General features: G+C 46.7%; 1 protein-coding gene across 2 annotated transcripts in view; it reads left to right on the top strand.

The window, feature by feature from the left end:
• The window catches only part of NSMCE2 (NSE2 (MMS21) homolog, SMC5-SMC6 complex SUMO ligase), a 212,662-nt gene extending 189,503 nt beyond the window's left edge, over window positions 1-23,159 (top strand). For both annotated transcript variants that reach the window (XM_080802040.1, XM_080802039.1), the window contains 3 exons: window positions 14,726-14,826; window positions 15,245-15,351; window positions 22,794-23,159. In XM_080802040.1, coding sequence (XP_080658166.1) covers window positions 14,726-14,826; window positions 15,245-15,351; window positions 22,794-22,911 — 326 coding nt within the window. In that variant the 3' untranslated portion in view covers window positions 22,912-23,159. The remainder of the gene's footprint in view (window positions 1-14,725; window positions 14,827-15,244; window positions 15,352-22,793) is intronic.
• The last annotated feature ends 3,199 nt before the right edge of the window (window positions 23,160-26,358 follow it).

Below are 26,358 nucleotides of genomic sequence, written 5' to 3'. Positions count from 1 at the left end.
TCAAAATACAGTGTCTGTTGTCAGTAGTAGAATTCTAATAAATGAAATGTATTACAGAGTAATAGCGTATGTATGGTGAAATTGAATGTTTATGGAAAAGTGTTTTTGGTAAGGATTGGATCAGGCCATCGCAGCGCTTAAGACATCTTAGGATCTGAAATCAGACCAAAGGTTTTTAAAGGATTCTCTGAAAATGTATTTATAGCTTTAGCCTTGACTTTATAGTTGACACGAAGGGCAAGGATGAGCAGACAAAGTGGGGAGGGCACAGAGCATCGCCAGACAGGACTTACCCTAAGAACTTGTTTAAAACGTTGCATGTTTGTAATTCACATACGGAGAGGGTAAATTTCCAGAAGTGCCCTAACACCTTGCAGTTGCTGAAGGGTCACTGGTCACTGTTCGCAGTATCTGGGTCATTCGGGTCTGCCTGTGTCCCGTCCACTCGCAGCTTCTTCTCCCCCAGCGTTCCCGATCCACACACGGGGAGTTCTCCAAATGCACCTTGATCTCTTGCCTACGGGCCTGGCAGGAGCTCCCAACCCTGCTTAGCATTGCCTCTCTCTGGAGCCCATGCCCGAAGCTCAGAGAACTTTTAGCCCATGTATTTGAGTGGTACTTTCTGTCCCAGCACTAGACCTCGAGTCCCTTAGATCAGGGGTTCTGTCTTCTCTTGGTGCACGCGGGGCCCACCACGCACAACGGGCCTCAGTCAGTGGTGGTGGGTGGGTGGGTGCGTGGAGGAGGAAACAAGCAGACAAGCCCCTGTGTAGCATACCTTTTAAGAGGCGTTCGCATAATAAGAATACTGGAAACATACCAAGCAATATGGAACACCTGACTTTAAAATGCTTTTCTTGCTTAATTTGTTCTAACGTGCGTGCCAGGATCTATGTGATCGGAGTCACTGAGGACAGAGTGGCAGGCACGCTTTGTCTCACACTTTGGCCTTTGCTCCTCTTAACCTCCTTTTCCACCGGGATTCCTCTCAGTGCCACTGTCCCCCCTGCAGTCCCGTGAGGAAGCCCCACCCACCCACCGGGCTCTGGTGGCCCCCCACGTTCACAGCCATACTGTGGGGCAGCACACGAGGCTATAGGCGTGTGTTTACTTGTCTGTTTTAACCCCCGGACTTCACATCCTCTGGGCCTAGGAAATCGCCGAGGTTGGCAGACATTTACCAGATGAAAGTTGCATGAATCACACCTTGGGCTCCTTAATGAGGAAGAGAAGACATTTTCCTGGCACTTCACTCCCGATCCTAAGCCTCCAGTACCACAGTCTCTTCATCGCCATGTTCAGGGCCACAAGCTTCAGCTGTCCTGCTGGACTGAGAATGCTACTCAATGTCATTAGGAAACTGCGTTCAGCTTTGGAAGCGAATGCTCTTTACTGGTTCCCGACAGTGATTAGGGTTAACTGCTGTCTTGATATCAATTCTGAAAAATACAGTAACTGAATTCGTTCTAGAAAGTAGGAGAAACAAGCCCTATTTTTAGTATTCCTTTGTAGTTAGGTCTCCTCTGTAAATCTGTTGTAAACTGAAACATGTTTGACTCTTCCATTCTGCTTACATGTTCTCACTTTGCCAGTTTTGATCTCCTTAGATGTTGAATCATATTTCTGGAATGAAATAGTCATAGGCTTTTGTATCATTTGCTGCTTTCCTATTTAATTTAGAATAGAGAACAGAGTGATAAAATTAGATACAAGAGGCCTCTGTGTGTCATCAAGTAACCTAGTCTACTTTGGGTAACAAAAATAAAATCCCTCTAAATAATTTCTAGCTCATTTTGAACCAATTTTGTTAAGCTGAGTGGCCTCCGGTCTGTGTGAGGAGTCCGGGAAACTCAACTCTCCCTCAGTGGCCCAAGAAAGTTTTTCCTGACAATTAACATTTTCCTTTCCTTAATTTCATTCCGTTGCTCGTCATTATGACCCCTGTAATTAGTGTGCTCATTACCTCCCCTGCATAATTTCTCTGCCTCCTTTCTGTTCTCCCTTCATGTGTTCTGAGGCTGCCTCCTTTCCTCGCTCTGGAATCTCCTGCTCCCTCTTCTCTGGAGGGGCTCATGGTCAAGGCCGTTGGAGTGAGAGAGAGGCTTCTCCAGTCACCTAATCGGTAGCCCCACCATATTTTTTTTTCTTTTTTCTTTTTTTTTTTTTTGTCTTTAGAGAACTTTTTAGGGAGGGAAGAGAATTGTAGTCAGAGAAATGGAAGAGCTGTAAGATAGGCTTGTCCTGCGATGTAGGGGGGATCCGGTCCACTCTTTGGTGCCATCTCACCACTCACTCCGATCTAGATTAGACCCCCACTTCCGGCTGGAGAGCGTAGTGTAAGCCCCCAGCGTCGCCCTCAGCTCAGGAAGGGAGTTGTCGGAGATCCTTACATTCCTCTGTCGTGTTTGTAAAGCAAGTCCCAAGAGCCTTCATTTCTCCTCTCGTTCTCTTTCCTTACTTCCTTTGTCTTTCCTGCTCACCTCTCTCTTCTTTCACTCACATTAATGCGATCTTCTGGAGCTTATGAATGAATGTGGACTATACACTGGAGTGCAGAAACTTGACCCCCCATGGGCTTTGAAAATGAAAACCAAGATCATCCTGGCACCCTGCTTTGTGCTTTCAGAAATTATCTCCTTACCCAAGATGTTTCTGTTACTGCCCTGATGCATTTAGGTTTTTTTCCTCTAATGAGGGCAAAGCATTTTATCTCATCTTCCCCGTGTTCTCACGAAATAGACACGGAGAGTGATACCTGCAGGAAATTTAACACCTATCCGTCGATTTATGGCAGAGCCAAGTGGTACCTACATCTGGGTTCGACCCACCCTCCTGAAATCCACGCCTTACAGAACTCTTCTCTGGGTCATGCATTGAAGCGTTCTCTGCAGGGGAGCGAGGCAGGGAATACAACAATTTTGAAGCCACCAAGGACCCCTTAAGATGGCACTCCACGTCCTGACACCGAGCCCCTACCACGCACCATGCGTTAGGGATACAGAGAGGAACAGAAGTGGTCCCTGTTTTTGAGTTGCCTCCAGATCAGTGGGGGAGATGGTGACATGAACAGATAATTATCCATGATGTGTTAAGTGTCCAGGGTGTGGTTGGGGGGGGTGTCCTTGGGAAGGCTCCCCAGGGGAAGGCAGTGGCCCTGCTGAATCGCTCTCCTGGGCCGCATTCCTGTGCGGCTCAGCCGGACTCCCGGGCACCATAGCCACTCTCGATGTTGCTGCTGCCTCTCTCTCCTGCTCCCTCCCGTCAGCCGTCCTGCGGTGTGCTGTGCGAGCTCTCAGTGAGAAAGTCTGTCCCTCTTGACACTTGGGTGTGGATAAGGAAAGGAGTAAATGTTCCATGCTAAGCATATTGTCAAGTGCGATGAATGTCATGAAGGAGGAAGTTTTGAAAGTGTGATTTCTTCACGTTTACAAAACGAACAAGTGACTCAGATCTATTGTACACATTCACAAGAGCTATGTCCTAAGCTGATCCCCATTTTGAAGTCATGTCTTCTTTGCTTGTGGGGAAGGTTTGCAAGAGGGTGGAAAGTGAAGGGGGGGTGTGAGGAGAGGAAGGAAGGCTTACGGACCGGGGCTTGGTGCTGGAGTATGTAAGCGGGGCTGCCTTTCCTTGGGCTCTGCGGTATAGACGATTTCCCACATCCCTTAGCTCCTTCCTTCCTGTCTTGTCGTCTTCTTTCCCTCTCCTCCCTCTCTCCCACCTCCTTCCCCTCCCCGCTTCCTCCTCATCTTTCTCCCTTTCTCTCCCTCTCTCTCTCATTTTACTTCTTCTTTCCACTTGGCAGGCTTTTTTTTTTTTTTTTTTTTTGGTATGTTTTCTGTTAGACTAACTTCAGACAGGACCCTGCAAACTGAAAACAGATGTCCAGGCCGACCAGAACGTCTATGGATTCATTACTGTTGGAAGCCTGGGTAGCCCTGCCCCGATTGGTTGGGAGCGCTCTGCGAGCTGGGGAGCCGGGCTGCGTTTGGGTGGCTTTGCTGACTTTGTTGCTGACAGCATCCTTAAGCCACACTAGAATCGGACCCTCCAGCTCTGACCTTTCTAAATTTCTTCCACATTGAGTGCACTTTGAGGATTGTTCGTTCATTTGTTCTTTCTTTTTTAACAAGACTACATTGTGTCATCATCAAAAACGAATTTTTAAACATATCAAGAATAAATGTTGATACTCCTCGACCACGCCGAGTCAGTCCTGTAGGAGTTAGGTAGGCCGTCCGACTCCAGGCCTGGCCTCACCGAGTGACCCGAGAGCTTCCCCTTCTGAGCTTCTCTCCCTAAATGGATGGCTTCAGTGGCTCTTCACCTTTTATTCTTGGGGGTTACAAATGCATCGGAGAAACTTTATAAAACAAAATATGATATTAGCCCTAGCTTTATTCTATTGTCAAAGCCTCATGTTCTGTTCATGTATTTAGTTATTTTTTTTTTGTCTGGAGCTCTGAAATGAAAGGCCAGGGGGGAAAAATATGAGAAACATGAAATTGCCATGTATTGATTGCCTTGTAGGGGAGGAGACAATTTGAAATAGTACAAATGTTGTTAGGATCATACATCTAGAAAATACCAGGGCTTGAAATGGTGTCATAGTCCCTGTGTTACCCAAAGTTGAAACTCTGCAGTTTTAAAGTTGAGCAAGTATAAACTCTAAAGTTCCTTTTTTTTAATGTTATGATCTCTGGACTTGATTTCATAATTTGTTTCAGTTTGACAAATCAAATAAACAAATCCGTCCCGTCCCCGTTGCTGTCAGTTCCACTTATCTCATACGTATTACTTAGTCTTATGAAGAGTGCTGGATATGGAAAGTGAGAACTAGATAATTATTCTTCAGAAATCTTAGATATCTTCCCTGATTCCTGTACCATCAACTCACAGGGACACAATGGACTTCAGGATTTTGTCATCCTCTTTCAGTCTTTTTTTCTATATATGCCATTTTTCAAGATTAATTAATCATCCTACATATACAGCTTGAATCTCATTTTTTCCACCACATGTTGTAACATAAGCATTTTCCGACGGTGAAGATGGTTTTCAGTTGCTATCAGATCTTGTGAGTGGTGATGCCATAGTTCAGTTAAATTTAGTCTGTCAGATAAGGAGCTTTCCCCAGTGTTGCTGTGTTGTAAGAACTGTTGGACTTGAACATGATGGCACAGGCAGTCTGCCCTACCTGGGGAAACTCAACAAATGCAAGGTAATTTTACATGTTTGATGGCTGATCGTTATACTTTCCTACGAACATCAATGGCTTGGGGCAGGTAGAATCAGAACCAATCGGAAGTCATCGTGGAGAATAACTTATTTCTTGGACAATGACCTCTGTCCTCTTGCATTTTGGTAATTTGCTTCTGCACAGATGTGGAGTAGAGAATGTAGAGTGGCATGACCTACTCAGTGTCCTATGGCTCCCTTCTGGAAAATTAGTAATTAGATCAAGGACCCGCTTGTCTTATTCCACAATGATTTGTTGAGCAGTCTTCGGAACAGTCTTCTTCATTGTTCTCATCTTATCAGTTTCTATATTACAAAAGTCAAAGCAGTCCCTTGTTTCAGCAACGGACCATTCACTGAACATTTCTTAAGTTCTTGCACCTTGCCTGGGCTCCCTGAAAATAAGAAGATAAAAGAGGCGGAGCTCCTTCCCTTAAGGAATTCAGCACAAGAGGAAGGTAGAGAAGGAAACAACGATCACCGTGGGTACAAAGATGCTCGGGAAGCTGAAGGAGGAATCACCCTGGCTTTGAACTTCACCGAGGAAATACTTGACTTGAGTTTTGAAGAGTGGTCAGAGCTTGCCCGGTCAGTGAGGGGCTAGCAGAGGTGCACAACAGCATGGCAAGTGAGGGGAAACAGTCATAGGTTTGGGGTGTTCACGCAGGATGGGCCCGAGGTGGATAGCAGGAGGAGGTGAAGATGCTCTGGGCCAACTAATGAAGTCTGGTCCCCTTTAGGAGGCCACATATTTAGAAAAATAACTACCTGGAGTCGGGGGACTAGATCGCAGAGAGGCTGAGGCAGAGACATGAAGGAAAGACTTTCTGTAATATTCTAAATAGGAAATGCCAGGGGCTTGATTTAGGACAGAAGCAGTGAGAACAGAGGGGAGGAGACAGAGTGAAGTTTGTTTAAAGTTTAAAGACAGAGATGGGAAAGGGTATGCAAACAAGTCGCGTGTACTGTCTTGGATACCTGGACGGGTGGTATTTCCAAGGGATTTCTCACCTTCTGATCTGTACTTGCTTCATACTCTACCATGGATCTAAAGAACTAAGAGTTGTAGACCCTCCCAGTGCTGGCTAGCCAGGTTTTCCTATCCTGTGGTTTTCTAGTTAATGGCCCAAAACAAAGAAATAGAAGGTGTACATTAGGTTTCCTGCTTTTGCTTGGTAACCTGGAGAAGATCATTTGTAAACCATATCCTATAAGAAGCACTAAATGAAAGTACAGAATTTGGCGAAATTTTCAGTATTTATTGGCTTAAAATGGTTACTGTATGACCGGGTCTTAACTGATTGATTTTTGCCTCACGGGTAGAATGCACTGGGGTCTGTTATTTTAAAACCTTCATACTTCGTGGGGTGCCTGGGTGGCTTAGTGGGCTAAGCGTCTGACTTTGGCTCAGGTTATGATCTCTGGGTCCTGGGATCAAGCCCTGTGTCAGACTCTGCACCCAGTGGGGAGTCTGCTTAAGGTTTTCTCCCCTTGCCCCACCCCCTTACCTGGCTCGTGTTCTCTCTCTCAAATAAAATAAAATCTTTTTAAAAAATAAATCAAACCTTCACATTTTGACATATGACATATTTTGACTGTATTTAAATAAGTGGAGGCAAATTAATCCATGATGTCAGCTGAGGACAAAGGATATGTCCGAAACAAGAGTAGATAAATTAACAAGTACATGATAATGTGAAAGGGCCCATCTTTTTAAAATGTCAGCTCACTTGGAAGAAGAAATGGTCTGAAACTGTTCGTTCGGTTTACTTTCAAGATCTTGGGAGAGTGTGTTGAAAGAGCCATGGAAGTGAAAACAGGCAGCAGATTGAAGATGTCGCTAGTGCTGTGTCAGCCAACCACAAGTGGGCTCATTCAGGCCTCACTCTGCCCTGAGGCATGGAAGCACTCATCTTGTTTCAAATCCTGGATTGGACAGTCATGTTGTTTCTCTTGGGGTGATTCCATAGCACGTGATTTTTTATTTAATTGAGCATATATGTTGCACACTCTACGCTAGCTCTGGGGGAATTCTGAATAATAATATTAATAATCATAACAGTATTTACTGATCACCTGCTGTTTGTCTGATACCATTCCAAGAACTTTTCATAGATCAACTCATTTAGTCCTCATACGGGTCCGTGAAGGAGGTATGATTATTAGCTCCATTTAACGACTGAGGAGACTGAAGCAAAGAAAAGATAAAGTAACTTGCTCAAGAGCACCCAGCTAAAAGTGATACAATCAGGATTCGAACCCAGGCAGGCTGTCTCCAGAGCCCACGTTCGTAATTACAGTAGTTCCCACTTCTTACCTCCCAAAAGAACCTGGCTCACTCACCACTTTCTCCTGAAGGTTCATCTTCATTCTTCACCCCACCTTCAGAGATCCTCTGGGTTACTTGTGTACTTTGTTCAAAACACGTGTATGATTTCACATTTATTATTACTATGTTTATTGCACAAAATATTTATATTTTGTATTTATACAAATGTGTATACAAATTTGTATATTTATACAAATTTGTATAATTTGTATTTATACAAATTAGCCAAAATGTGAAGTATTTATAACTGTCTCTCCTACAAGACCCAATCTTAATCCTCTTTGCATCTAGACCTGGCATTTGTGTGGTGTTTGGCTGAGAGCAGATGTTCAGTAAATGCAGCTTGAGTTGAGTTGGCTTGACTTGAACGCACAGTGCTTCTCCTCAAGGAGCTTTTGGTCTACCTGGAAAACAGTTTCTGTCTACATGAAGCAACTGAATAATGAAGAAGTTCAAGTTAAGAATACAGTAGAGCCAGTGTTACCGGATTTCAAAGAAGGAGATTGGCTGCAGGGACTGGGTTGGATGAGGTTGGATTGGATCGCTTCTCCAAGTACATAGAATCTGAGATGAGTACAGATTACAGCTAAGAAAAGGAAGAATACTGATCAGAACGTTGATCTGAGGAGGCTATGAGTGAAATGCTCACATTGAAAGGGGCAGCAGAACCGCATCAGAAATGTAGGTTGAAAGAGCCTTATCAGTGACACAGATCAGAGGTGAGCTCCTCAGAGAGGCCAACCCTGTTCTCTCCCGGGAGCTTCTTTCCACAGTGTCTTGTACATGCATCATCCTCGCAGAACTGCTTTGTACTGTATATGTAAGGTCCTATGTGACTGAGTTCCCTGAGGATAAGGACCATTCTTTGCCAACACCAAGGACAGTACCTGGTACATCACAGTGGTCAAATAATAATAGTGGCAGTAACAATTTACAATTATATAAGTATGTAACATTGATATATATAGATATAGATATTACATAACATTTACTAGATTCTTATGTTCTTGCCAGTGTTCTGATTGAATTGTATTAATTCAATCTCTGTTGAATTTTACTGTGCTGTGAAGGTTAGGACATCTTGGAAATCTTTAATTATGTAGACCCTATCTGGACGTGATCTACATCTTAATTCTGTAAAAGCTGCACACACGCGCACACACACACACAGAGCAGAGTCTGAACCAGAGCCTGCGACTATTAGAAACCAGGAATCTGTTTGTTCAGTGGTGAGTTGGCCCAACCAAGCAGCTAGTGTTCAGGACAGGCCGCCCATCCCAGGAGAAACTGAGAGACAATGATGGGCAACCAACAGTCCAGTGGAGTGAACCATAAAACAGCACGTGTGTGTGCGCTTGTGCGCGCACACACACACACACACACACACTGCTCTTAATTCCAAGCTAAAGGGACTGGGCCTGCTGACGTACTTCCTTTTCTACTTAGAGTCTCAGTCCCAGCTCACAGGTGGGGCCACTCCTAGACCCAGCTGTAGGTTACAGGCTATGGGGCGGGAGAAACAGTCAGGAACTGACCTGGACACACACAGCGTTTCAATTGGAATCAGTGTTCTTTTTGCCCATTAGGGAGGCCCCCATACAAATCTTCCCTGTACCGGGTCAGCCCCTCCAAATATGCCGTACTAGAACAGTGCAAGGAAAATAAGCTGGACAGGGCAATCAGCGTTTCGAGCAGTCAGGAGATGTTTGCAAAGTATTTTCTTCATATGCCGCTAACGTTCAAGAGAAAAGTACTTTCAGAAAAATGTTCAGGCTTAATTGAAAAAGCACACAGTAATCAACTTTTATTCCCAGCTGGCATAAAACTGTCTTACTGGTAGCCAAATTTGGGATGCCTGAAGACAGACAAATGACTAATACTCGGGCTGTGTGTGGCCAGGACCAAATGTATTTTCTGACCACAAGACCATGTCTGGACTCTCCTTTATAATTACCACACGGCCTACTATAATTGTAAAACTTATATTTACTTCCTGCCTTTGACATGTAATTCAGGGTCCAAGGCTGCACCCCAAGCTGGAGTGAAGTCGTCTCTGTTACTTGTTTAAAAGCTATAAAGTCATCATTGTGCGAGGATGTGTGTGTGTGTATATTGCCATGTCTATTAAATACGTTAAGGACATCCTTGTGAAAAATGTGCCCACCCTTGCCTTGTCAGATGAAGCGCTTCGTCAGATGTGTAATCAGATGTTTATTGAACTATTCCTACATGCCAAGGACAGTTAGATTCTAGGAAACACCAGTGAGCAGGACCGCAAAGTCCCTTCTTTCTGGGAAGAGGACGGGGGAGGGGCAAGAAGGAAGGGAGGGAGACAGGCAAACAACGCTTCTGGATTTGTGCCTTACAGAGTGACAACCCAGTACCATGAGAGAGCGTGCCGGGGTGGCCTCTTTTAGCTTGGGACGTCAGAGAAGGTAAAAATTGAGAGAAAGGGCTAGATGCACTCGATTTAGACTTAGGGAATATAGTTTAGAACCAGTCAACAGAACTTGCCAATGGTTCAGATGTGAGGAACGAAGGAAAATGGGTAATTAAGAATAATTCCAAAAGTCTTGACTTGAGCAGCTAGAAGGATGATGGCTGACTGGGGACCACCGAAGGCAGAGCCGTTTAGCTCTTCACTACCAGTCCTAACTGACCTGATCATGAACCCACATCTTGGGATTCAACAGATGCCCTCACCACCCCCTAACTTTACATCACAGGGGAATATTCATACACTTTTGAAATTCTTTGGGCACTTGGTTACTACTTCAAGCATTTCCATGGTTTCTCTTTCCTCTTCATGTTCATTTTATGACATCTGAAGAAATCACGTCCGAAGTTACTAAGTCACACCCCGACCCATCCCTTGTGGGTACTCTGGAGACCTTAGCTCCTGTCTGCACTTCCTCCATCCGCACTGGCTTGGGTGCCCTGGGCCCAGGCACGGACGGAAGGGGTGGATTTCAGATTTGTCCACCAGATCACAGGTTGGCCGCTGACACTTACTTCCAACAACAGACCTGGTGTGTGTGCGTGGAATGCAATATGACTAATTTTCATATTTTTCACTTTATAATAAGGAAAACTTTTGTGCTCTCTTTACTAATGATTAAATTGACTTAATCCACTTCTTTCTTTATTATAATATCTCTGTTTCCTACTTCTGCCTTAAAAATGTTGTGGGGCTGAAGTTTTCTGGACTATGCAGGAGGAATAATAATAACAGAGTTGTTCTTCAGAGGTATTTAGTGAGGATTAAAGGCCATAATGTATATAAGGTACTTGGTGCAGTGGTGGCTGTGTAGCAGGCAGTAAACTTGAGGTGTTATTACTAATAAAATAATAATCTGGGGAAGGAAAGTGTGGCTCCCAGAACCTACACACTGGTTTGAGTCTTCAAATTAAGCAGGCCAACAAAACAGAGCCGTACACTGATTTACGAAATCCCTGCCTACCTCTGATTAAAACCTATAATGTCTTTAGATTTCAGATTTCTCAGGTGTTTGAGAGAATTAAGATAGATAACTTCAGTTTTAAAAACTCATATTTTTTTCTCTCCGGTCTTCCTTTACCAAGCTTTTCAACAAGTCTTACCTTTGGATCAACTAAATGAGTGTGACTGATAGTTCCTGACAGATATGACCTCCCGTTAGCACATCGGAGATCCCAACATTGATATCACTTGCTATAAATATCGATTTGGGGTGAGGAAATGTTCTGTCTCAAGAGAGGTTTAGCTATTGAGGATCTTTCTCTTTTTAGACTCCCGGTCCGTGAACTATTACTCACTGTTGGCTTTCTTCCTCCGTCTTACTTTTGTCACCTTCCTTCGTGATCACGGATGTTGATAGCCACCTACAGTTCTGGGTTCCCCACGCAGCCTTCCTTAGTGGTCGGCCTTGCATTTGAGTTGTGCTTTGCTGCTTCCTCTACCTTTTCAAATTTAAAAATAGAAAAGAAAAAAACAAACCCACAGCCTTTCCCATTGGTGGAACTCTGTTATTCATCTAACAGATTTTCTGGTGAATTCCATCGTATCACATATATCGTCAGAAATCTGCCATCAGGAAAAAGAAAATCTGCCATCAGTTCAGAAGAAGCTCTGTGAGACATGGACAAAGAGAGACCTTAATTTTGACTATCAAACACGCAATTAGAAGTTGGCAGCAGGCGCCCACAGGAGGCGGCTTTGGAAAGTGAATTAAAGAGACAGAGCCCTCTTAGCTCTGGTCCTTGACTTTGCTCCTTGTCCACCTTTCTTGAACCCTTGTGAACAGCCACTGGGTTGATGAAGGACTCCTCTAGGAGTCTAATGGTCACTCTGAATACCAAAGACAGGTCCGGGGAAGCACGAAAACCCTTCATAGGTCCCATCCCACATCACAGCAAACATACTACAATATGGCAACCTCCACATGAAATACACTTTCATTGCTGACAGAATTTTTTGAAGATGTCTTTATAGTTTTTTGTTTCTTTGTTTTTTTAAAGATTTTATTTATTTATTTGAGAGAGAGAGCATGAGCAAGAGAGCAGAAGCAGAAGGAACAGCGGAGGCAGAGGGAGAAGCAGGCTCCCCACTGAGCAGGAGCCTGATGCAGGGCTCGATCCCAGGACCCTGAAGGCAGACGCTCAACTAACTGAGCCACCTAGACACCCCAAAAATATCCTTATAGTCTTGCTTTAGAAATAGGTTGATTACAAGTAACTAGTAATTGTAATAAGTATTAATAGTAATAACTATTAATTTATCAGCAATTATCTTAGCATACCTGGGAATTATTAAGTTTAAACCTAAATCCAGCCTACATATTGCTTCCAAATGAAACATTTTTGATTACCAAGTCAACACTTTTTTTAAAAGATTTTATTTATTTGAGAGAGAGAGAGTGAGGGAGAGAGCACAAGGTGGCCTGGGGCAGCGGGGGGCAGAGGCAGAGGGAGAAGCAGACTCCCCACTGAGCAGGGAGCCCGATGTGGGACTCGATCCCAGGACCCGGGGATCATGACCTGAGCCAAAGGGAGATGCTTAACGACTAAGCCACCTGTGCACCCCGGCCTAGACATTTGTACAGGTCCTTGAAAGGCTGAAAGACACCATACCTGAGTGGCCAATGGTTAAAGATGCCCTACCTGGGAAGTCCTATGCTCTGAATTCTCCACCCCTGCCTTCTTCAAAGAATGAGAGCTGCTTTGAGGGACACTTCTCTAGGAAAGCACAACAAGCTGACACACAGGTAGCAGTAGTCTGTAAAACAAGGTGAAATGCCTACAAATACAGAGTAACTAGAGGCAGAATCCCTGATGCCAGCCATTAGTTCACTGGGTGACCTCGAACAAGTGCTCTGTGGCCCTTTTCCTGCCCCCAGTGACACCTTTCTGGACAGACACTCCATCTGGCCAAGGTCGGAGGCCCGGACCATCAGTTCTAGGAAAAGAACGGTATGCAGGACCGTCTGAACCTGAGACAGGGGTCTTGCTCCTACATTAAAAACAAAGCAGTTTTTAACATTGATGTTATTTGGCCAGAATGAAAGAAGGAAGGGGAGACAAAAGGCAGTAAGGACAGGAAGGAGGGGAAGAAAGAGGAAGGAAAACACTATCAACCCTTGCATTTAAAAAAAGCTATTGATCTTTGATGTCTGTACAAAATGATGTCTGCCTTCTCCAGAAGGAAAGGCTTTCACATGAGATACTCAGTCTCATTATCCCTCGGAAGCCATCCATCATCTTTTTGCCCTCAGTAAGGAGCAAGTGTGACGAAGGGGAAAGAACGTAAATTTCAGAATCAAATAGTCTCTCCAAAGGCAGCTTTACCATGCGTGTGCTTAGCAGTTCTCAAAGTGGGGGCCAGGGACCCCTAGGGTTCTCCCAGGGCCTTTCCGGGTACCCACGAGGTCCAGACTATATTCATGATAATACGAAGATGTCACTTGTCTTTTTCACTCTCTCTCTTTCCATAAGTATTTTTCCAGAGGCTTCATGACATGATGTTGTAACAGACTGGATGCATATACAGATACCAAAATTCCACTAAACTATTTAAAAATTTTATTTATTTATGTATTGAGAGAGAGATAGAGCAAGTGGGGGAAGGGCAGACGGAGCAGGAGAGAATCTGAAGCAGACTCCCTGCTGAGTGTGGAGCCCGATGCAAGGCTCAGTCTCATCACCCTGAGATACGACCCAAGCTGAAATCCAGAGTCAGATGCTCAATCCACTGAGCCACCCAGGTGCCCCTCAAAATCCAACTGTCTTCTATTAAGCCAAACAATAAAGATATTTTAAAAAATGTAAAAACAGTGCCACTCTAATTGGATTACTTTTAGTTTTAAAAATGCCATTTATGTTAATAGGCAATGGAATTTTTTTTAAGTTTTATTACTTCAGGTAATCTCTACACCCAGTGTGGGGCTCAAACTCACAACCCTGATATCAAGAGTCACATACTCTCCTGACTAAGCCAGCCAAATGACCCAGGAGTCTTTTTGTTTTTTTGTGGTTTTTGTTTTTGTTTTTAATGAATTGATAAATGCGTATTTTCAAAATCCTTAGTCTTAATGTCTGCTCTGGCAAATATTGATAACTATAACCCCAAGTAAATTTTTTGGGGTCTTCAGTAATATCAAAAAGTATAAAAAAGTTTCCTAAAACCAAAAAGTTTGAGAACCCCTGAGCAGCTAATGGTATTTACCATTTATTGAATGTTTCCTTGTGCCAGGGGCTTTGCAAAGCATGCTACATTTTTATCTCCTTTCATCTTTGCAACAAAGCTATAAAGTAGAGGCTTTCAACAAAGATCTTGCTAGCCCAAGGTCTCACAGCTGGAAGTGAAAGAGATAACCAGGCCCTTCTGACTCCAAAGCCACGTTCTTGATTACTGGACAGTACTCCCTCACAAATTAATTCTTTGAAAAAGTTATCTCACTGCTCTGATTCTGTTTCCTTATCAAAAATGGGCAGAATCCTACCTATCCTGCAGGATTCTCTTAAGAGCTGAAGAGTTAATGTGCATCCAAATGCCTAGCAAGGTTGCCTAGCACCCAGCAGACCCTGAGAAACCATTAACCTCCTTCCTTCCTTCCATTCCCTCCCATCCTTGGCACAGTGTTAGACCAACGTGGCTCAGCAACTTCCCTTTTTTCCCTCTAGATGGTCTTCAAGCCGACAGAGAGGCTGATGGAACAGAAGGAGTTGATGAAGATATGATTGTGACCCAAAGTCAGACCAACTTCATCTGCCCCATTACTCAGGTACTCTCTCCTTCCTCCTTCCCAGAAAGACAGAGCAGTTCGCTTCGTAGAAGACTCCTGTTTGCCTTCTAACTTGATTTCACATCTAGGGTAAGAAGGGAGGAAAGGAAAGTGATGAGGTCCAGGAGGATATGGGGGAGGTTCCCTGGGCTGGCAAGATTTTTCAGTCAACCGTGCCCTGAGGGATCCTGGAGGAAATTCTTGGCCCACGGGCCAGCTGACATTGGTGCCACAGTCTCCCTGTATTTTCCTCCGTGGCCATCTGCCCCAACAGTGATCCAAAGCCACGAGGCTGCGAGGCTGAGCACGGGAAGCCCCCAGAGGAGGAAAAAAAGGTTCCAAGTCATTGGTGACTTGGAGAAGTTCCCGGAAATGGGTCATTCTCATTCCTGAAAGCTGAATGTCTCCTTGATTGCAGGTGGAAATGAAGAAGCCGGTGAAAAATAAAGTGTGCGGACACACCTATGAAGAGGAAGCCATTGTGCGCATGATTGAGTCCAAACACAGGCGGAAGAAAAAGGCCTGGTGAGTCGGCGCCGGAAGGGAAGGGAGCCTTCCCGGTGGTGGTCAGTCGGCGGTGGTGTGCTCCCGCTAGAGGAAAAGACACTTCCACGTCCCCCCTGAAGCCCACTCCCCTCCCTCGTAGTGTAAGCACGGAAGCCGGCTTTCTGGAAAAACAATACACGACGGAAGAGTGAGTCGTTTGCTCAGGAAGGAGCTGAAGCAACTTCAGCCACACCTTCGAGAGAGGAGGGAAAGGAATCGGGTGCAGGTTTCATCATTAAAGAGTAGAAATGGTCGTGAAATTGTGCTGTAGCCTGAGAAAAGATGAAGGGGAACTGTGATACTAAGAGATTTCTTTTTCCCCTTCTGTGTATACTTACACAAGAGGGAATGGCAAGTTTTCTTGCATCCTGTGATACAGGTAGCTTGGTTAAGACGTTCTGAGGTAAGATTTGTATCCAGGGGTCTTGATCAAGATTAAATTGTCAGGAAGACCTTTCATATCTTTAATTATCTGAGTAACTTCCTGAAAGGTTCAAGTAAATCTGTGAATCACTTCAATGAGAATTTTTTTTTTTAATTGGAATGTTTGGAGAATCTTCCTTTTACCTGTATTTTATACGTATTTCCACCCCCTTGCCACCCCCCCGCCCGCACATTCCCACCCACCCTGGTGCACAACCTCGGAGGACGGTGGCTCCGCGCCTGTGATAACATGGAATCCTGGGTTGGCTAGACTCACTATAATTCAGTTTGGCATTTCTTGTGCTCTTATCGCAGATTTGTTGTAGGAATGGAATTGCAGGTGTGACCAGTTCTCAATGGACTTCTGATAACAGTCACTTTGATGTGTGGCTCGCTTCTCCATCACTCAGAAATTTGCTGGTGCAGACCCAGCATTGGAATTCCCCACCACTGCTCGTATGGGCGTGGACTTAGAGATAGGGTATTCGAGACTCGAGATATCTTGATGGTCATTCAGTCAAGTCATTCACCCTATTTGTCCCAGAAAAATGCCCTCATGGCTGCAAAATTAAGAGTGTTCAAGTACTTTTGTATCTGTTTTGAGTCTCTGCTTACCGTTGAGATGTTGGATTTCCCTAGTGACCCTTCCACTTTCCCTGTGAATGTAATTTCCTTTGTTTCTGGTCTTCTAAGCCTTCCCTTTCCACTGCCTTTTTTCTGTGTTCATTCTCTGAGAAACAACCTTTTAGTTTGCAAAAAATGGTGATTGCTGAGAATAGATATTGCCAGATAGTTCTGTTTCACAGCTCTTATTTTCTTAAAGTTTGTGATAAGCACTGAGAGTGAAGCACATTTCTCACACCAGTCCCAGGGTGGGGATGGTGATTTCACGAACAGGCTCACTCACGTGTCAGTGGGTCTTCCTAATCACGTGTTCGACGTTCTAATGTCCTTTGGCTTTTTTGAATTGTATGTGCTAGTTGGACACACGTGAGTAACATTTGTCACTTAGAAAAGTATCTTTTTTCTGTCGTGCTTCTCTACCATGAGCATAGATTCTGCAAACTGCAGATTCTCATAGCTTAATAACAATTATTAACGTTTACCATAGATAATAACGATTAAGTCCAAGTGGAAGAAGTGGGAGTGGTTCAGAGAGAAGGTGGTATTTTTACTGGGCATTGAAAAAATGAGAAAATTTTCAGAGAATGATGAAGAAGAATCCTTCTGGCCAACAGGCTCGCCCCATTCAGAGCCTGTTCTACTTGGTGGTCAGAAGGTACGGTTGTGGTTACTGTGTGTGAGAGGGAGAGTAGAAGGAAGCTCTGCACAAGAACAGGAAGAAGAGTGGTGTAAAGACTCATTATAGAGATGTTAAATGTCATGATTTCATTAGTTTCCTCATCTATAAATTGCTGATAACGATTGTAATTGCCTCCCTGCTAAGTTTGAAACTTGAATAAGATATACGTGAAGTACTTTCAGGCTCCTGGCCCATGGTAAGACTCGGTAAACTGTACCCCTCCCCCCCCACCGCCGCCCTCATTCTTGCCGCCATTATTCTGCAGGCATGAGACAACTCTGCAGGGTTTTGAGGGAATAAGGTGACTCATGCTGGAGGGGTTAGGAAGTTACTCTAATACAACTCAAGAGGTGGGTTAACGAGGCATGAGGTGACAACGTCAGTGAGAATGCGTTTGCAGGAGATTAAGTTACAGATGACAGGAGCCTGACTGAGGCAAGAGTCTGAGGCAGAAGGGAATGAGAACGGAGGCACAGCTGGCAGGATTTGGCAATTGAGAGTTGAAGGGAGGAAGAAGGAGTGGAGGGTATTTCTAAACCGGGTGTCCAGAAGGGGTCATTAACCTACAGAGAGTGCAGGAGTGACAAACGCATTTAGGAAGGATTATGAGAGGCACAGCTGGGGTCATGCGAAGCTTAGGGTCCTTACAGCACAGCCAACTTGGAAGTGTCTGGAAGGCACCGAAAATGTGAGGTGCTGAACCCGGGAGAGAGCTCTGAGCTCAAGACGTCATGGAGAGATTATTGGTAGAGGAGTCAAACCCACTCACCTGCCCCTCAGGGGAAGCTCTGGGCAGCATGTGACGCTGGCTGAGAGCCACCAAGGACGGGATTGTGGTCTGGCTCCGGGTAGCACGAGGCCTGCAGCCAGCCCCACTCTGCTCACCACCCGCCTCAGGGCCCCCTGTGGACCCTCAGAAAGGCACCGCACTCATTAAAGGAAAGGCAGTCAGAGGAAGAAGACCCCCGTGCAGCCGTCTGAGGCGCGGCCCGACGAGCCAGGAAGAGAGATAGGGGAGGTGGGGATGACAGGAGCAGTGGGGGCGGTGGGCACAGTCCTGGAGACAGGCCGCATTTGGCGCCAGATTACACCTCGGGGCCTCTTCATCAGCTACTCCAGAGCTTCCTGACGGAGCGTGAAGCAGTGTCATTTCCCATGATGCATGTGAGCCTGAGGAGCCGTTCTAGGTCCCCTTTGTTTAAAAATGTCTGTGACACATCCAGCTTGAGAAATCTCAGTCCTTCCTCCTAGATGGTTCTAGTTAACGTTTTGTCAGACTAGAGATCCAGGTACCTCGTATGACTGGGCGCTGACTGGAATCGTCCTGGCCGTGCTTCGTCTCTGCGAGGATCTCTCTCCTCTGGTGTGAGTCAGGAGAAAATTGTGGAGACTCTCGGTCCTCACTGAATACGGTAGTTAAAACAATTTCCTGAATAACTGGGCCGTGCGTTATCTCCCTAACAGAGCTGCCTTATGATTGTCACAGTAATAAGATATTTCCAGTGTTCCACATCGTGTCGTTCCTTTTTTGCTGAGGAACAGGAACTGTGTGTAGCAAACAGCCCCACTGAACAGCATGTGGAGTAAAATCAAGCTGAGTCGGAATGTGTCGTTGAAGAGCCAAGCGCCAGCATTGTGCTCACTGACCCTAGTTCACTCCTGGCCCGCGGGCCGTCCGGCCTCTCAGAGACAGAACAGAAATAACAGCAGCATCTCATGGGATCTTAGGATTAAAGAAACAGTGGGGAAATTCCAGCCGAGGCCTGGACCAGCGCCTTTCTTGGCAGTAGAGAAGCAAACCACTGATGGGAAGGCTCCTTTGGAACTACAGAACACTCAGCAAATCGCGGTAGGGTTAGAAAGGTCCAGACTGTCCGTGTTGTTGTTACTTACCTCATCGCTCAGTGACATGTTATTTTAAACATGGACAGTTACTTGGTGTGTTTAGGTGTGACAGGAATCCATCCCACTCAGACTTCCAGAGGTATCCGTAGACCTCCTCCCAGAGCTGGATTGGACCTTGAAATCCTCGTGACCCAGACCCACGAGCTCACAGGACTCCGAATCTTGTACGCGAGAGCCGAGACCGAGGCCAAGATCCCTGCAGCCTCTGGGACCCCCGAGACCCGGGCTCCCTTTGCTCAGTAGACACTTCCATGCTTGCTCGATGCTCTGATGGAATGTTCTGCCCTGTCAGTGACCCGAGTGGAGGACCCAGCCTCTCCTCCGAGGCCTGTAGGTCTGACTGCTCACAGTGATGACTCGAGAGCTTAGGATCGGGCACGGCCACGCCCAGCTTGCTCACCGGGACGTCCTGGGATTAATGCACTAACACTTCCACAGAGTGTTATGAGGAGTGCCCTGATTCAGTATCGCGTCATTGTGGCCTTGTCTTATCCTTTGTAGCTTAAAAACCTGTGTTTGTTTGTTTGAGATAGGGTGAGAGCAAGGCTCTCCCTCAGCTCCTGAATCAACCTCTCCTCCAGGAAGTCTTCCCTGAGCCGTCACTCAGGCTGGGCCGAGCGCGCCTCGTCACGCTGGCGCAGCAGCTCATGCGTCCTACTTGCCCGCGTCCCGCCAGCGTCCTCAGTGGGGCAGCCTCCTCTCCACGGGCTCCTTGGGAGCTGAAGCTGCAGGCTAGAGCGGAAGCCTGAGCCAGTTCTCAAGCCTCGTCGCACACTGTCCTCCTGATTGCTCCCAGAGGCCCTCCGTTCAGTGTCGTCTTCGTGACAGAAGAAACTGGGGCACGGGAATGAAAGCCACTTGCCCAGCAGGTCACGGCCACGAGGCTTGAGCCCACATCTCTTTCACTCTTGAGCCTGCGTTTGTGTCAAGAGGCTGTCAGCTCCTCTCGGGGGGCCTTTTGGGTGAATGCCTCTGTCCCCCAGAGTTGCTCCCTTAAGTGAGGTCACACTTCTTTGTTTGGGACACAGGTCACCCTGGCCTCCATCCCTTTGTCCCCGGGTGAGGAATGAGCCTGCAGGCTCGGCAGCGAGTGAGTGCTTGATCCCGTCAGACATCCTCAGAGCCCTCTCGCGGCTGATGTCACCGGGAAGTCCTCCCCGCCTCAGTCCCCACTTCCCCCTCTACGCTTATCCACCGTCTGGCTGTCGGGGCAGAAGACTCGGTTCTCGGGAGTGGGGAGGACTCCAGGCCCGCCGTCACAGTGCACGTTCACCAAGTGACACGTGTGACGTGAGGGTGACCCAGCGCGTGGCATGCCGGGGACCTACTTTGGGTTGCATTTCCGTGTCGCAGAAGGTGGGGTGATGGAAAATGTCCTTTGTGAAGTCGTGAAAGTGTCCATATCCATCTCGTAATCGCAGCTGGTGACTTGCAGGGTTAGAGAAGCCATTCGCTGTGAGCAGCCAGTGCAGGACCTGTCTCCGCGCCCCCAGGCCTCCCCCAGCGCAGAGCCGGGGTGGCGGGGGAGGACGGACGTGTACTTGGCCAGGCACCTGATCCTCTTTCCCACCAGGGCCTTTTTACGATCACATTTTTTTTAAAGGTATATAGTTTTTTTTTTAAAGATTTTATTTATTTATTTGACAGACAGAGATCACAAGCAGGCAGAGAGGCAGGCAGAGAGAGAGGAGGAAGCAGGCTCCCCTCGGAGCAGAGAGCCCGATGTGGGGCTCGATCCCAGGACACTGGGATCATGACCTGAGCTGAAGGCAGAGGCTTTAACCCACTGAGCCACCTAGGCGCCCCTTACGATCACATTTTAAGACACGTCCCTGCCCATACAGGGCACATTTCATGGTTTTAAAAATAAATATTGTTAGCAAGCATATTATCCATAGCATTGATTAATGCCTTTCTTATATGAAGACATGTTGGTCCAGAAAGCACAGAATGTTCTCCTTCATGTTGAACAACCGGGCTTCCTTCTGTGGACAAATCAGAGTTCCCGTGATCAGCTTTCTTCCCTTCTGCTTTCTGTCTTTTGTCTTGTATTTGTTATTTTTGATCTTGTCTTGTAGCTGTATTTTTTTTTTTTTTGTCTTAATATACCTGTGCTTTTCGGAGAGTTGTCTCAGATCACTGGGCCAGAGCTGTGTGTGGGCAGGAATCTAAATTTGTATTTACCAGATGGGTGCTTAGAACCCAGCACAGGGCTGGTCGCGCACGAATGCGTGCGTGTATGCATCGCGAACATACAGGATACAGGGGGATCAGGCATCTTATAATGTGTCAGAAGAAAGATGATCGGGGATGCTAGTCGTAGGAGAGAACGAAGGGGACGACGGGTAATACTGAGCACCACTTTGCCTGTAGCCCTGGGAAATAGGAATTCTGTCCCCGCTTCAAATCTGAGGGTGTAGAGGCCCAGAAAGAGAGCATTTGTTGCCTGTGGTCTCATCAGGAGCCATGTTCAGAACCGGGTCACCTTCACTCCGGAGACTGGGCACTCTACCTGACTGGCCAAGTCTACTTCCCGCTGAGAAGAAATCAGGTGACTTCCTCTGGCCTGCTGCCTTCAGAGGAGACCACATCCAAACAGCCGTGGCTTTAAGTATCTCCCCCCTCCCATGGGTGACTCACACACTGATTTCTTCAGCCACAGCTTTCCCCCTGAGTCTCTGCCAGCCCATGCAGTCTCTCCACGGGAGGACTGGTGGGCATTTCGGAGGGAACGTAGACCAACGGGACTCCTGACTCCATCCCCAGCCTGGTTTGCCTGTTGCTCCCCGTAGAGGTAAAGGCTACCCCCAATTAGCCCGTCGGCCGGGGGCCCACTCTGATGAAGCTCAGCCCTTCTCTTTCCTTAGGCCGTGCCTCTGACCCCACAGCAAGTCCTAGAGGTTCTGTTTCCGCTTCCTCCCTGATGACCACCGCCTCCAGCCTCCGCCGTGCAACCCTCTGCCCCAGACCGTGGCGAGACTCTCCTACTCTGCCTGCCTTCTGCATCAGCAGCCGGAGTCGGGGTTTCTAAACATAAACCAAATCACGTCCCTGCCCTATCTCAAATCCTCCAGGGTGTCCTCTTCATATTTAAAATATAATCCAGGGGCGCCTGGCTGGTTTCATTGGAGGAGCATGTGACTCCCGGTCTCCAAGTTGTGAGTTCAAGCCCCACATCGGGTGTAGAGACTACTTAAATAAACACACTTTAAAAAAAAATTTTTTTTTTTTTAAATAATGAAATCCAAAGCCCCCGTGACCCTCTGACCTCCTCTCCGAATGCCCTCTCTCTCTCTCCCCCTGGGCATCTCAGCCACAATGACCTTGCTTTTTACCGCAGGCCACCAAGCCACTGCATTCTCAGCTGCTGCCTCTGCCAGGGTCACATGCAGCACTTGTTCTAGATCAGCTCTCCTCAGCAAGACTTGCCCTGACTCCAGCTAGAGAAGCCTCACCCCACACTCTCTCCCTTGACCCCGCTTCCTTGCCTTCGTAGCACTTCATGTGAGCAAACCCACAGCACACGCTCTCTGGTGACTTAGGGACGATCTCTGTCCCTCACTGGAAGGTGCGCGCGTGAAGTGGGCCCTGCTTGTCCCCTGCCTGTGCTCCCAGCGCTGGGCAGGGACAGGCTCAGGTAGGCACTCGGTGAATAAGTGAGTCAGTGCACATCGGTCCTGATTTCTAGAACGTTCTCCTTTTGGCTAAAAGATCTTCATTTAAATCCTTGTATGTGAGAGGCATTTATGCCGAAGGCATCCAAGCTAAGTGATTTTCTTCTCCTTTACAGTTGCCCCAAAATTGGCTGTAGCCACACAGATGTGAGAATGTCTGATCTCATCCAGGATGAAGCACTCAGAAGGGCTATTGAGAGCCACAACAAGAAGAAGAATCGCCCGTCTGAGTAGGAGAAACTCACCTCCCTGCAGGGATGTCCGCAGCCTACCTCCTACCCCAGCCATCTGGAGAGAGCAGTGCTCCTCAGAGCACCTTGCCGGGCTGCATAGCATACTTTGTTGGGGTAAAACTTGAAGGTTTTAAGTGTAATTGGAAGCCTTTTTCTATGTCACAGCAAAAATCCAAGCATATTATATTGTTTATTTTTGAGTGTTCTATAATTTTAAATAAAACTTTGATTATCTGCAGCGTGTCCTATCCGCGCACCTCCCAAGGTGTCAATTGTTCCAATGGCGCGGGTGTGGCGGTGCCAGGCCTTTCTATTTCTACTGTTTCAGGCTGGGTTTTATTATGGTGTTAACTACACAAAGTCTTTCAGAGGCCCTGTAATGGAAGCGTGGAGAACCCCGCCCCCAGGCGAGAATTGTCTAACAGCGTCATCAATGACGGCATGAGGTTCCCAGGAAGACCCAGCTCGCTGGCCTGTATCTGCTTTGCCTGTCGACAGTTCCCAGTAAGTAAATGCTTCTGTCTGTCGTTCTGACGGACCCGTGCAGGATTGCTCCAGTAAACAGGCTTCTCGGTGCGACGACAGTCGCTGCCCCTAATGGAGACGTCACTACGGCCCTCTGAGAGCCTGAAGTATCCTCAGAAGCAGCCACGTCCTGACTGTCTCCACCCTGCCCGGTGGCTTCAGGCTGCTGGGCGTTGCGGGTGTTCAGCCCTGAGATAAAGATGTGGAGCGAGATGTGGCCTCGTGTCCCTTCAGCCCCGGAAGTCTGTGGACTCAGGACCTGCCCGGTCTTTACTGTTGAATATCTTTGATTCTGTTCCGGGTGAAGAGTGCTGATCTATTAAGTGATCTCCATAGCAACCTTTTATCAACTAGAATAGTTAATTAAACCGGACGAGCCATCCCCTGAGTACACTGGGAAGCCAAGAAGAGCTAACAGTGGCTACCATTTCTGGAGCATTTCCTGTGTACCAGGCACCAGTCCCCTGCTTTACATATGTATGTTCACTCCTGTCATCTTCACTGCCTGCTGAGAAACGTACAAGGATTTTTTTTTTTTTAGATTTTATTTATTGATTTGAGAGAGAGCACAAGCAGGGTGAGGGGCAGAGGGAGAACAGGGCCCCCAGCTGAGCAGGGAGCCTGATGGTGGGACTCGATCCAGTGACTCTGGGATCGTGACCTGAGCCAAAGCCAGACGCTTAACCAACGGAGCCACCCAGGCGCCAGAAAGGTACAATTACTATTCCCACTTTGCAGATAAGTAAAATGAGGCACAGAGGGGTGAAGTAACCTGTAGAAAGTCACGGAGCTCATAAATGGCTGAGCTGGGACAGGACCTCAGGTAGCCTGGTCCCAGAGTCTGAATTCCTAATCCTATACTCTCCTCCTCCTCCCTATTGATTTATTTAGATGTAGAAATACACGCAAAAATTCACATTTTTAAAAATGAAGCTTCTGTAAATAAATTGGTTAAAATGCAGGAAACAATAACTACTAGGGAGTGAAGGCCATGAAATAGTACATATTTGAGTTTAAAAGCTTAATCTCGGGACACCTGGGTGGCTCAGTCGGTTAAGCATCCGACTCTTGATCTCTGCTCAGGTCATGATCTCGGGTCCTGATGGGAATCATGCTTGTGGGAGTCAAGCCTGTGAGAGTCTCCCTCTCCCTCTGCCCCTTCCCACTGCATTCTCCCTCTCTCTCTCTCTCAAATAAGTAAATAAATCTTAAAAAAAAAAAAAAGTGTAGTCTAAAATGGCAGCATTAATCTTTAAAACATTTCATGGAATTCAGAAAAGAGGGTGACATTCAGTAGTCCACAAGCTAAGTCAATTTGAATTTCTTAAGATGCTTCATCCGAATCAGACTTCCTGAGGAAATGATGATGTTTAAGCCAGAACAAACATACTTTTCATGGAATGTGGTTCTTTTGTGAAATACTTTGTTTCCTAAACAGATAGTGACAGGCATGAAATACTTACCCAAGATTGGATTTGTGTTTTCCCCTACTCTTTCTAAAGAGAATTCCGGAATATTGGTGTGGACACCAATATCAGTGAGGAGAAAAAAAAAAAAAAACACAAAATGACACCATTCCACTGTGGAAAAGGTACAATCTTTGTATCCTGTGAAGCTTTTTCCTTCTTTTAGTCTTCAGAAGCTAGGTTCCGTGAATTTATCTAGCCAATCAAAGACTTTGAAGTTTTATATAGAATTTATTTTCATTGAAAACTTGCTGTTTGGTTGTCATCATCAATCTGGCATATTTGTTAAATTTCTGTTACAGGAGTTTTCCCAAAAAGTGAAACCTTTTCTTTAAATGAAGTTGTATTGTTTGTTGAAAGGACGGCAGGCTTAGTCAGAGGAGTCTCCACCCCCTTGTTGCCTGGGGCAGCCCTGGAGTCCTGAGCTTCCTCAAGAGTGACATTTGAAAACCCTAATAGACACTGTAGCTAACTCAGTTTTGTTTCTTTCCCCAGATATGACTGATTGAAGACTTGGACCATTATCCAAATGCCACGTGGCATTTTTTTTAAATGCTAGTTCTTTTCAAGAACGTTCCATTAAGTTTAAAACACTCCCACAAACTCCGAAAGATAAGATAATTTATCAGCCACCTTCTGTAGAGCTTTAGACACGGAGCGTCTGCTTCAAGCAGCTCCTGCAGTGGGCGCTCCTTTCCCCTGGACACCCCCGGACTTAAGTTTCATGTGAGGACAGAAGTAAGTCACAGGCCGGGCCGGCTCCAAGGCCACCATGAACTGCTCTCCAGCTGCACGGTAGGCTCGGGCCTAAATGCCTCAATGTATCCCCAAAGTTAATCCTCCCGACAACCCTAGGAGGCCGTTGTTAGCACCCCCATTTTGCAGATGGGAAAGCCAAGGGCAAGCCAGGGTCATGGAGTCGTTTGTCCGAGGTCAATCGCTTGTGTGGGGTACAGCCCATATTGGAACAGAGCGGTGAGTGTAGAGGCGACCCTCTGACCCATTAGGTTCTTGGCCCTGGGGCCGCAGAGGGCACATGAACCATCAAACTTGCACTTCTATCCCATCTTCCTTATTTCCATCACCAAAAATCCCATTTTCCAGCTTGCAGACTCCCGTCCTCCCTTCTCTAGTTCCCTCCGCAAACACCCCGCCCAGTCCAGGCCCTCCCTCCTTGCGTCACACTTAGTGTTCTCTGACCGCTCTTCCTCCCCCTTGCCCTATTACTCTACTAGAAAACCGATGGGGTCCCCTCCCAGCCTACTCAAAAGCGTTCCTGTTCTAAGGAATGGAGTTCAGGCCTGGCAGTCAGGATTCTGCCAGAGACCAGCTCCTCCCCTGTTGACGGGTTAGTCCCTGGGCTCCCCAGCGCCCCGGTCCTCCCCTCTCTTGTTGGCAGGGCTCCCTCTGGGAGGGGCTCACCCTACTTCTCCTGGCTGGCTCTGGCCCACCACCTT

Source organism: Martes martes (genome assembly GCF_963455335.1).
Source record: "Martes martes genome assembly, chromosome: 4".
Lineage (NCBI taxonomy): Eukaryota > Metazoa > Chordata > Mammalia > Carnivora > Mustelidae > Martes > Martes martes.
The sequence above is the reverse complement of the archived record's forward strand: the minus strand, read 5'-3'. Positions and strand labels throughout refer to the sequence as shown.